The sequence below is a fragment of the Leucoraja erinacea genome, chromosome 25, assembly GCF_028641065.1.
Source record: "Leucoraja erinacea ecotype New England chromosome 25, Leri_hhj_1, whole genome shotgun sequence".
In the NCBI taxonomy this organism is placed as follows: Eukaryota; Metazoa; Chordata; class Chondrichthyes; order Rajiformes; family Rajidae; genus Leucoraja; species Leucoraja erinaceus.
In genome coordinates, this window is record NC_073401.1 from 24,343,157 (window position 1) to 24,355,405 (window position 12,249).

At 48.4% G+C, this 12,249-nt stretch overlaps 1 protein-coding gene across 1 annotated transcript; it reads left to right on the top strand.

The window, feature by feature from the left end:
• Positions 1 to 3,411: 3,411 nt before the first annotated feature.
• Positions 3,412 to 5,109, top strand: LOC129709120 (phospholipase A2-like). The gene is made up of 4 exons (XM_055655240.1): positions 3,412 to 3,509; positions 3,587 to 3,767; positions 4,546 to 4,667; positions 4,760 to 5,109. Exons 1-4 carry the CDS (start codon positions 3,476 to 3,478, stop codon positions 4,876 to 4,878), a joined length of 456 nt encoding a protein of 151 aa, XP_055511215.1. The 5' UTR covers positions 3,412 to 3,475; the 3' UTR covers positions 4,879 to 5,109.
• The last annotated feature ends 7,140 nt before the right edge of the window (positions 5,110 to 12,249 follow it).

Below are 12,249 nucleotides of genomic sequence, written 5' to 3' on the forward strand. Positions count from 1 at the left end.
ACTCTGTCTTTCCAATGGACCAATTTTATCCCTCGTTATCCTTTTGCTATTAATATAGCTGTAGAAACCCTTTGGATTTACTTTCACCTTACTTGCCAAAGCAACCTCATGTCTTCTTTTAGCTTTTCTAATTTCTTTCTTAAGATTCTTTTTACATTCCTTATACTCCTCAAGCACCTCATTTACTTCATGCTGCCTATAATTATTGTAGATCTCCCTCTTTTTCCGAACAAGATGTCCAATTTCCCTTGAAAACCAGGGCTCTTTCCAGTTTTTACTGTTTCCTTTCAACCGAACAGGAACATAAAGATTCTGTACTCTTAAAATTTCCCCTTTAAATGTCCTCCATTTCTCTTCTACATCCTTCCCATAAAACAAAATGTCCCAGTTCACTCCTTTTAAATCATTTCGCATCTCATCAAAGTTAGCCTTTCTCCAATCAAAAATCTCAACCCTAGGTCCAGTTCTGACCCTCTCCATAATTATATTGAAACTAATGGTATTGTGATCACTGGACCCGAAGTGCTCCCCAACGCATACCTCCGCCACCTGTCCCGTCTCATTTCCTAACAGGAGGTCCAACACTGCCCCTCCTCTAGTAGGTACCTATATGTATTGCTGCAAAAAACTATCCTGCACACATTTTACAAACTCCAAACCATCCAGCCCATTTACCGAATGTGTTTCCCAGTCTATGTGTGGAAAGTTGAAATCTCCCACAATCACTACTTTGTGCTTACTACTAATATCTGCTATCTCCTTACATATTTGCTCTTCCAATTCTCGATCCCCCATTTGGCGGTCTATAATACACCCCTATAAGTGTTTGCTACCCCTTTCCCACTTCTCAGTTCCACCCAAATAGCCTCCCTAGATGAACCCTCCAATCTATCCTGCCAAAGCACTGCTGTAATATCTTCCCTGACATCCCTAGTAATGCAACACCTCCAACTCTTGCCCCTCCAATTCTATCACACTTGAAGCAACGAAATCCGGGAATATTTAGTTTCCAATCACAGCCCTCCTGCAACCATGTTTCACTGATCGCCACAACATCATACTTCCAGGTGTCTATCCAGACTCTAAGCTCATCCACCTTTCTTACAATGCTCCTAGCATTAAAATATGCACATTTAAGAAACCCTCCGCCTCTTATTCTCTGTTTATTTCCTTTTTTTTTCTTTCTCTTCTTGTGCCCGAGTGCTTCCCTTTTCTGCTTCCTGCCTCTCATTCTGTCTACTAGCTTTCTCTATTTGAGTCCCTCGCCCCAACCATTCTAGTTTAAAGTCTCCCCAGTAGCATTTGCAAATTTCCCCGCCAGGATATTGGTCCCCCTCGGGTTCAAGTGCAACCCATCCTTTCTGTACAGGTCCCACCTTCCCCAACAGAAGTCCCAATGATCCAGAAACTTGAATCCCTGCCCTCTGCACCAGTCTTTCAGCCACGCATTTATCCTCCACCTCGCTCCATTCCTACTCTCACTGTCGTGTGGCACAGGCAGTAATCCTGAGATTGTTACCTTTTTGGTCCTTTTCCTTAACTCTCCTCCCAACTCCCTAAATCCTCCCTTCAGGACCTCTTCCCTTTTTTTACCTATGTCATTGGTACCTATATGTACCACAACCTCGGGCTCCTCTCCCTCTGATTTCAGGATATCTTGGACGCGTTGAGACACGTCCGAGACCTTGGCACCAGGGAGGCAGACCACCATCCTGGTCTCCCGACTGCGTCCACAGAATCGCATATCCGACCCCCTAACAATAGAGTCCCCAATTACTATTGCCCTCCCTCCCCCTTCCACTCTCCCTCCCCACTATTTCCCCTCTCTCCCCCCCCCCCCCCCCACCCTCCCCTCCCTCCCCCACACTTTTCCCCTCCCCTTCCCTGCCCCCCATCTCCCTCCCCCTCCGCCACACCTCTCTCTCTCTCCCCCTCCCCATCCCTCTCTCCCCCCTCCCCATCCCTCTTGCCCCCTCCCCATCCCTCTCTCCACCCCTCCATCTTCCTCACCTCACCCCTCCATCTCCTCACCCCTCTCTCTCAACCCCCACTCACTCCCACCACCACCCCTCTCTCACCACCCCTCTTCCCTCTCCCCCTTCCCTCCCCACCCCCTTCCCTCTCTCCCGTGCCCTCCCTCTCCCCCTCCCCACTCCTCCCCCTCCATTCACACTCTTCCCCTCCACCCCCTACCCTTGGGGCCCTTGTGGCTAAGGGGATCAGAGGGTATGGAGAGAAGGCAGGTACGGGACACTGAGTTGGATAATCATCAGCCATGATCATATTGAATGGCGATGCAGACTCGAAGGGGCCGAATGGCCTACTCCTGCACCTAATTTCTATGTTTCTATCTCCCTCCTCGCCTCCCCCCCCTCTCTCCCCCACACCTCTCCCCCCTCCCCACCCCCTCTCTCCATCTCCCTCTCTCCATCTCTCTCTCATCACCCCTCTCCCTCTCCCTCTCCCTCTCCCCCCCCACCCCCATCCCTCCCCCCCCCCCTTCCCTCTCTCCCCACCCCCTTCCCCTACCCCTCTTGACCACTTCTCTCCACCTCCTCCTCCTACCCTCCCCTCCCCACTCTTTCCACACTCTCCCTCCACTCCATCCCTCTCCCCTCCCCCCCCTCACTCTCCCCCTCCCTCCCCCCTCTCCCCCACACCTTCCCACTACCCCTCTGTCCCTCTTCTATCACTCCCCCTACCCCTCCCCTCCCCACTCTCTACCACTCCCCCCCCCCCTCCCTCCCCACTATTTCCCCTCTCTCCCCCACCCCTCTCCCCTCCCCTCCCTGGTTAGTGTGGTTAGTGTGAGGGTGATGCCCAGCGGGTCTGCACTTGGTCTAGTATCTAATAAAACCAGTGTTGTTGCTTCATGATGAAAGTTTGTTCAACTTTGCAATAATTCTCCTGCAATGTTCTATTTGCAATGTTCTAATTGTAAAATAACCCCCACTTTCATAAATGTGTACATGCATATATCTGTCGTTTTGTTGCTAGTAGACACTCCCGGCACACAAGGGGTAATCCACCTTCAAAAATTGAAGGCCAAAAGGAAAGAGACAACTGCGGTATTCTTCTCTCTATGAGGGTTGTCTACAGATCCACGTCCACCCGCCCAATCCAGTGCCTCCTTCATGGAAGCCCAGACTGACTAACGACCATCTGACTATGGACAGCGTCACGGCCAAGGTGTAGCCTGACCTGCACCACCCCATTTCCAAGCTGTCCGGAGCAGTTTGTTTTCTCCAGCCCAGTCAAACTCAAGTCAAGTCAAGTTCACCCCCCCCCCCCCCCCCCCCCCCCCCAATTCAAATTTGACTCCAGCTGTATCAACGGACGTTTAGCCTTTATCTTATCCACATTAACAGATGCCATGACGTGATCCAGGGGTCTGAACCTGGACGTTGGTTGACTATAAAAAGCATGGGCTGAGCATTCAGAGTATTGATTCCAGGATTAGACACAGCAAACTAAGATGTTGGGGCTACTTCTGGTACTTCTGCTCCCAGGTAACGTGTCTCTCCCCCGCCTCAGCCTTGCCTTGGATGTTGCTCGCTTGATGTTCTAACGTGTTTGTTTCTGTCAGGTTGCCTCCCCCCTGGTGTAGCCGGCGGTGACACTGAGTCCCTTCAGCCCAGAGACCTCTGGCGGTTCAACAAGTTGATTAAGTGCGCCATACCAGGGAGCATCCCACTTTTAACCTTCAACAACTACGGATGTTACTGCGGGCTTGGTGGACAGGGGGAACCGGTGGATGATCTGGACAGGTGGGTCAATGCAGAGGTCTGTCTGGAGCCGGGTCACACACATTGCAGGCCAGGGCTGGCTCTGGCCCAGACAATAGTTTGTCTACATTTACTGAAGCTGCAGGATTGAACCTTCACTGCAGGCCGTTCATTCTTCACATTCAGAATATCCCAATAGATTTTCCCATGAGCTGTGAAATGTATGTTTTATGAAATATTCTTGGGTGCCACTGACTTATTGTCGCCTAGGGTTTGGAGCCATTCTAGTTTACAGATACAGTATGGAAACAGGCCATTTGGCCCATCGGGTCCATGCCAACCATCGTTCACACTAGTCACAGTCCCGGCACACAAGGGGTAATTTACAGAGCACAATTAACCTACAAACCCACACGTCTTTGGGGTATGGGGGGGGGAAACTGGAGCACCTGAGTTTAGCACCTGAGGAAACTCATTGGGTCACAGGGAGAACGTGCAAACTCCACACAGATATGACCCGAGGTCTGGATTGAACCCGGGTAACAGCAACTCTACCGCTGCGCCACCGTGCCGCCCTCACTGTTCCTGCCTGACTTCAGGCAGCTCCTGGTTGCAAGCATTCCCATCCCACAATGAGTCTCCCACCCCACCGCCCACAGGTCCAATGTGGATCTCAAACCTGCTCAGGCTGGTTCCGCTCTGATCACCTCGGGACTATTTTGCTGCATATGATGTTTGTGCTGCTGCAAACCATCAGTCAAAGTGTTGTGTTGATCATGGTTGCAGTGTTTCCTACCTGACATGACCCATGTTTTTGCAGGTGCTGTCAGACACACGACAAATGTTATGGCGCGGCTTCGAAAATGGGCTGCACATTTCTCAAGAACCCCAAAGCTGTGGGCTACAAGTTCACCTGTTCAGAAAAGACCGTCACTTGCGACAGTGAGTATGGTCCAGGAGATGCTTGGAAAATTCTTTTCTTCACAATCCATGGGCAATATGTTCTAAATAATGCGTTTTCTGTTTCTTTTCAGGTAAAAATAATAAATGTGCGAAGTTTGTCTGTGAATGTGATAGCAATGCGGCCGCTTGCTTCGCCAAAGCATTTCCCACGTACAATCCAAAATACAAGGGTATGAAGAAATGTAAATAGGGCCTCAACGTGTCCCTGCGTTTACGAGTCTCCTCGACTCTGTGGGGAATACTTGCCTTACAGGTTGCATCCTGCAGTTTGCTTCCAGCAACTCGAGGGACCATAGATCGATCTCCTTATTTGTTACAATGATCGTATCTAATGGTCATTCTTAATGACATTGTCTGTGGCTCAGTTAACGAAGGTGGTGGTCGTGTATTTTCTATAATCTATTAAAATGATTTGAGCATGTTCAAGATTGCATGGTGTCTCATTTCTTGTGTCTCACTCTTGTGTCAAACCACAAATGTCACAGCAAGAAAGAACCGTCAAAGCAAGTATGGGCTGGGACTTCTCTTGGATCTTCTCCATTCAACTGGCAAACATAACCTGTACCTGACAGGACACCAAGCGCTGGAGTAACTCATTGAGTCGTTGCATCTCTGTGATATGTGACATTTTGGGTTGGGATTCTTAGTTGAGTTAAGATTAGTTTAGTTTAGGTTAGACTCTACATATCAGGTCAATCTACATATAGATTGGGTGAATCAAATTGGCAGGGGTGCTGAGGAAGAGGATTTCTCGGAATGTATGCAGGATAGTTTTCTAAACCAACATGTAGAAGAACCAACAAGAGAGCAGTCTATTCTAGACTGGGTATTGAGTAATGAGGAAGGGTTAGTTAGCAGTCTTGTTGTGCGTGGCCCCTTGGGCAAGAGTGACCATAATATGGTTCAGTTCTTCATTAGGATGGAGAGTGACATTGTTAATTCAGAAACAAGGGTCCTGAACTTAAAGAAAGGTGACTTTGAGGGTATGAGACGTGAATTGGCCAAGATAGACTGGCAAATGATTCTTAAAGGGTTGACGGTGGATATGCAATGGAAGGCATTTACAAACTGCATGGATGAACTACAACAAGTGTTCATCCCAGTTGGGCAAAATAATAAATCAGGGAAGGTAGTGCATCCGTGGATAACAAGGGAAATCAGGGATAGTATCAAAACAAAAGATGAAGCCTACAAATTAGCCAGAACAAGCAGCCTACCAGAGGACTGGGAGAAATTCAGTCCAGCAGAGGAGGACAAAAGACTTAATTAGGAAAGGGAAAATAGAATATGAAAGAAAACTGGCAGGGAACATAAAAACTGACTGCAAAAGTTTTTATAGATATGTGAAGAGGAAAAGATTAATTAAAACAAATGTAGGTCCCTTGCAGTCAGAAACAGGCGAATTGATCAGCCATGATCATATTAAATGGCGGTGCAGGCTCGAAGGGCCGAATGGCCTACTCCTGCACCTAATTTCTATGTTTCTATGGAACAAGGACATGGCAGACCAATTGAATAACTACTTTGGTTCTGTCTTCACTAAGGAAGATATAAATAATCTGCCGGAAATAGCAAGCGACCAGGGGTTAAATGAGATGGAGGAACTGAGTGAAATCCAGGTTAGCCAGGACGTGGCGTTAGGTAAATGGAATGGATTAAAGGCCGATAAATACCCAGGGACAGATAAGTTGCATCCCAGAGTACTTAAGGAAGTAGCCGCAGAAATAGTGGATGCATTAGTGATAATTTTTCAAAACTCTTTAGATTCTGGAGATTAGTATACAAACTTAAAGCACACAGTATTGGGGGTTCAGTATTGATGTGGATAGAGAACTGGCTAGCAGACAGGAGCAAAGAGTAGGAGTAAAGGGGTCCTTTTCATAATGGCAGGCAGTGACTAGTGGGGTACCGCAAGGCTCAGTGCTGGGACCCCAGCTATTTACAATATATATTAATGATCTGGATGAGGGAATTGAATGCAACATCTCCAAGTTTGCGGATGACACGAAGCTGGGGGGCAGTGTTTGCTGTGAGGAGGATGCTAGGAGGCTGCAAGGTGACTTGGATAGGTTGGGTGAGTGGGCAAATGCATGGCAGATGCAGCATAATGTGGATAAATGTGAGGTTATCCACTTTGGTGGCAAAAACAAGAAAGTAGACTATTATCTGAATGGTGGCCGATTAGGAAAAGGGGAGATGCAACGAGACCTGGGTGTCATGGTACACCAGTCATTGAAAGTAGGAATGCAGGTGCAGCAGGCAATGAAGAAAGCAAATGGTATGTTAGCATTCATAGCAAAAGGATTTGAGTATAAGAGCAGGGAGGTTCTACTGCAGTTATACAGGGTCTTGGTGGGACCACACCTGGAGTATTGCATACAGTTTTGGTCTCCTAATCTGAGGAAAGACATTCTTGCCATAGAGGGAGTACAGAGAAGGTTCACCAGACTGATTCCTGGGATGGAGGGGGGATCTTATAGAAACTTACAAAATTCTTAAGGGGTTGGACAGGCTAGATGCAGGAAGATTATTCCCGATGTTGGGGAAGTCCAGAACTAGGGGTCACAGTTTAAGGATAAGAGGGAAGTCTTTTAGGACCGAGATGAGAAAATCATTTTTTAGACAGAGAGTGGTGAATCTGTGGAATTCTCTGCCACAGAAGGTAGTTGAGGCCAGTTCATTGGCTATATTTAAGAGGGAGTTAGATGTGGCCCTTGTGGCTAAAGGGATCAGGGGGAATGGAGAGAAGGCAGGGATGGGATACTGAGTTGGATGATCAGCCATGATCATATCGAATGGCGGTGCAGGCTCGAAGGGCCGAATGGCCTACTCCTGCACCTATTTTCTATGTTTCTATGTTTAGAGATGCAACGTGGAAACAGGCCCTTTAACCCACCAAGTCCACGCTGATCAGTGATCACCGCACACTATCCCACACCCAAGGGGCAATTTACGGAAGCCAATTAACCAGCTGGTCTAAACCAGCATCTGCACTTTCTTCCTTCAATGTACAATGGCCAATTTCTATCCTACACTCATAAGGACAATATTACTGAAACCAATTAACCTAAAGACTCTGCACATCAACTGGAGCACCAGGAGAAGTCCCACACAGTCACAGGGAGAAGGTACAAACTCCTTACAGCAGCGCCCATGGTCAGGATCAAACATGGGTCTCTGGCTAGATTGATAGACCACTGGGATTTCTTCTGAGGTAAGGGTGACTTGTACAAAAGCGGCGGGTTACACATTAACTGGAGGGGGACCAATGTTCTGGCAGGCAGGTTTGCTAGTGCTACAGGTGCGGTTTGAAACTAAATAGTGGGAGGGAGGGATTAACAAATTGGGAGTATAAAGATGGAGTTGAAGGGGAAGTGAGTACAGGAACAGTTATAAAAGATTTCAGAATTAATGGGAAGGTAAGTTGGAGAAGGGATAAGAGAGTAAGGTCAGGGCCAATTGCGAGCGGTGTGAGAGGGGAGGTGAATACCGAGGTCAAAGTGTTGAATATGAATGCGCGAAGTATAAGAAATAAAGTGGACGAGCTTGAGGCTCAGTTAGAAATTGGAAGTATGATGTTGTGGGAATTACAGAGACATGACTGCAAGAGGGCCAGGGTTGGGTACTGAATATTCAAGGGTATACCTCCTATCGAAAAGACAGACAGGTGCGCAGAGGGGTTGGGGTAGCTGTTGGTAAGGAATGAAATGCAAGGGGTGACATTGAAACAGGAGATGTGGAGTCAGTATGGATAGAACTAAGGAATTGTAAGGGTAAAAATACCCTAATGGGACTTATCTACAGGCCCCCAAACAGTAGCCTGAATATAGGGTGCAAGTTGAATCAGGAGTTAATATTGGCCTGTAGTAAAGGTAATGCCACGGTTGTTATGGGAGATTTCAACATGCAGATAGACGGGAAAAATCAGGTTGGTACTGGACCCCATGAAAGGGAGTTTGTGGAGTGCCTCCGTGATGGATCCTTAGAGTAGCTTGTATTGGAGCCTACTAGGGAGAAAGCAATCCTGGATTTAATGTTATGTAATGAACCGGAATTGATAAAAGAACTTGAGGTTAAGGAGCCATTAGGAGGTAATGACCATAATATGATAAGTTTTAATCTACAATTGGAGAGGGAAAAGGGTAAATCGGAGGCATCAGTGTTACAGTTGAATTAAGGGGACTATGGAGCCATGAGAGAGGAGCTGGCCAAAGTTGACTGGAAAGATACCCTAGCAGGGATGACAGTGGAACAACAATGGCAGGTATTATACAATAATACAATACAATACAATTTAATTGTCATTTGAACCCCATTGAGGTTCAAACGAAATGTTGTTTCTGCAGTCATACACACAAGAAAGAACCAAGGCACAACACAATTTACACAAACATACATCACAGCACATCTCCTCCTCGCTGTGATGGAAGGCAAAGACTTATCTCTCCCCTGCACTCCCCATTCCCCTCCCGATGTCAGAGTCAAAGCCCCCTGCGGGCGATGGTAATTGTCCCGCGGCCATTTACGCCGCGCCGGGTGATGCAAGGCCGCACTCCGGGTCTTGTTGTTGGAGCCCCCGGCGGGTGCTAGCAAAGTCCCTCAGCCAATCCAAGCCGCACGGGGCGATGATGTAAGGCCCCGCTCCAGGTAATCTTCAACCCCACAACTCGGGCGGGTGAAGTCGCCGTTGCGGAAGCCCCGAAAAGCGGTCTCCCAGCAGGGACCCGCGGTGTTCCTGTCTGGCAGACCTGTGGTTGGAGCCTCCGAATCTCCGGGGTCGGGTCGCAGCAGCTCGCCTCCACCGCTCCTCCCGCTCCAAACTCGGCCAGCTCCATGATGGTGAGTAGGTCCACAGGCTCCGCGACTGGAGCCCCAGGTCGTTCCTGCTGGAGGCCGCACCACGGTGCTAGGCCCCAATGACAACGGAGACCCGACAGAGAAAAAGTCGGGTTCTCCATGCAAGGGATAGATTTTTAAAGTTTACCCCCCCCCCCCACACACATCCCCACACACATACACAAAAATAAATAAAAACTACATTTCAAACGAGACTAAAAATAATAAAAAGACAGACGGACTGCAGACGCCGCTGCGACGTTAGTTGCGCCGCCCACTGATTATTCTAGGAATAATACAGAAGGTCCAGGATCAGTTCATTCCAAAGAGGAAGAAAGGTTCCAAGGGGAGTAAGGGGCGACCGTGGCTGACAATACCGATACCAGCGTATCGGTATTAGATACTAGACCAAGTGCCTACCCGTTGGGTCTGTTCCTGCAACGCGCGGTTGCAAGGGGGGGCAGTCTGATGTCATCGCGCAACGCCACGCGCTAGGCGTACGCCATCAAGACGCTGCATACAATGTCAAGATGCTGCGACGCCCTCAATGCGCCTGCATTGACGCGCGGGATTTTCGGACAGTACAAGCCCGCGAGGACGGCAAAAAGCAGCGGGGGACCAGCCGATCTGTGTCTTCTGCCAGCGTGACAGAGCCGGGCGGGGGCAGTTTGGGGGGGGGGGGGAAGTGTTGGCGTTTTAGTAGGAGAGTCGGGCGGCAGCGGCCGTTATGGTAGCTGGCCAGCAGGAGGCGACAAAATTAGTGATGGGGCGGGGGGGGGGGGAAGGATTTTATTTTTAAATGTGTAGATTAAAACGACGAAATTTAAAGAGGATTGATTTGCGAATGTAAAAGTGAGATGTCTTGATTCTTTGGTCCGCCAAAACTACAGGCAAAAACGCTGAGATATTTTTCATTTCACTAGTCATTTCACTTTCACAGAGTGGGGGAGGGAGGGGAAGAGAGAGGGTGGGGGTGGGAGAGGCGTGGGGTAAGGGGATAGAAGTGGAAGAATGGTGATGGGAGGGGTAGGGGGAGTGGTGAAAAGATGTACAGGAGGGGTAAGGGGGAATTGGGTGGCGTAGCGAGGGTAAATTTGGGGGGTGGTGAGAAGAGAGGATGTGGTTGGGAGAGGGAGAGGGGTGGGGAGAGGGAAACATATAAATTAAGGGTGGCAGGAGTCATGCCAGTAAGTCCATTTGAGCCGGACCATTTTTGGCCTGCACCACCATTCATTATGACCACTGGCTGATCAAAATCCACCCTCAGTTATCCTGTATTCCTGCCTTCTCTCCATACCCCCCCTTAACCCTTTAGCCACACGGCCCACATCTAACCCCTCCCTCTTAAATATAGCCAATGAACTGGCCTCAACTAACCTTCCATGGCACAGAATTCCAGGGATTTCACCATTCTCTGTGTGAAAAATGTTTTCCCTCATCTCGGTCCTAAAAGATTTCCCCCTTATCATTAAACTGTGACCCCTTTTTCTGGACTTCCCCAACATCGGGAGCAATCTTCCTGCATCTAGCCTGTCCAACCCCTTAAGAATTTTTGTAAGTTTCAATAAGATCCTCCCTCAATCTTCTAAATTCTAGCGTTGTACAAGCCGAGCCTATCCAGTTCTTTTTTCTTCATTTGAAAGTCCTGACATCCCAGGATCAGTCTGAGAGAACCTTCTCATTACTCCCGACATTTTTCTGGTTTTCCTCTAATTTAATAAAATGTGCAAAGTCTTCTTCATATCGATTTTCAGGGGGTGTTTATATAAATATTTTTAAACAATATGTGACAATTTCATATATAGTTTGGTGACTCTGGTTCCCGAAACTGCTGAATAATACCTCCTTCGGGGCGCTCACAGCCTATTCTCTGTACTCTCCAATATGGCAATCAATTTTATTTGAACATTGGGGCTTGTTACATCACCTCTATTGAACTTTCACCTCGGGTCTGTGGGCTGTCCTGCAACGGCATATGTACATGAATCCCATCCTATTGGCTGCTGCGGGCTGGTGCTAGGCTTCTCTGTGAGTGTGAATCTGGCCAGTGGTCGTTTTTGGAAATATTCGTGTTGGTGGGGGGGGAGCGGGGGGGGGGGTGAAGGATTTGATTAAAAAGTGTACTCACACCAACCACGCTAAAGTAATTAGAGCGGATTCGACAGTCCTCTTTAGAACAAGTCACTAACTGCGACATCTTCTCTTCACGCGAACGGTTGGAAAAGGACGCTCGAGCGATTCTGCGTCCGTTTCGGAGTTCGGAGTAATCAAGGACGAAAACGGTGCACGGAAAGCCGTACATGTCAAAGGGATCCATTCGGTCGATGGACGTCGCGCTGAGCATCGGGGGCTTTTGACATTCTTGTCAATGCATGGGCTGGAACTAAAAGAAGAAAAAAAAAAGTTAAAACTCATAAAAAAGATCGGAAAGGCATGCAGAGGATTCCTTACTGCAGAGCAGGGACTGCTTTGAGTTTTAATATAATAGACTACGTAGACTAGACCGTGCAGACCGCTTGGTTCGGTTTCCCCCAACCAGCGTTTGCGTGGGGGGGGGGTTGGTGGGAGGGGGAGTAGTGGCTGCGGCTTCACACTCAAGATATAACCACCCCCAAATCTCACAGGTTGGGGAGGGGAAGCAGGGGGGTGGGGTGAGAAAGGGGAGGGGAGGGTATAGGGATGCGGAGGACATCTGACAGATTTGGGAGAATATAGCGGGTAGTAT

Excerpts from the sequence above, each read along its gene's own strand:
- LOC129709120 (XM_055655240.1), top strand. The coding sequence starts at position 3,476 with ATGTTGGGGCTACTTCTGGTACTTCTGCTCCCAG. Across the intron at positions 3,510-3,586 it reads TCTGGTACTTCTGCTCCCAG|GTTGCCTCCCCCCTGGTGTA; the intron begins GTAACGTGTCTC and ends TGTTTCTGTCAG. Across the intron at positions 3,768-4,545 it reads CCGGTGGATGATCTGGACAG|GTGCTGTCAGACACACGACA; the intron begins GTGGGTCAATGC and ends ATGTTTTTGCAG.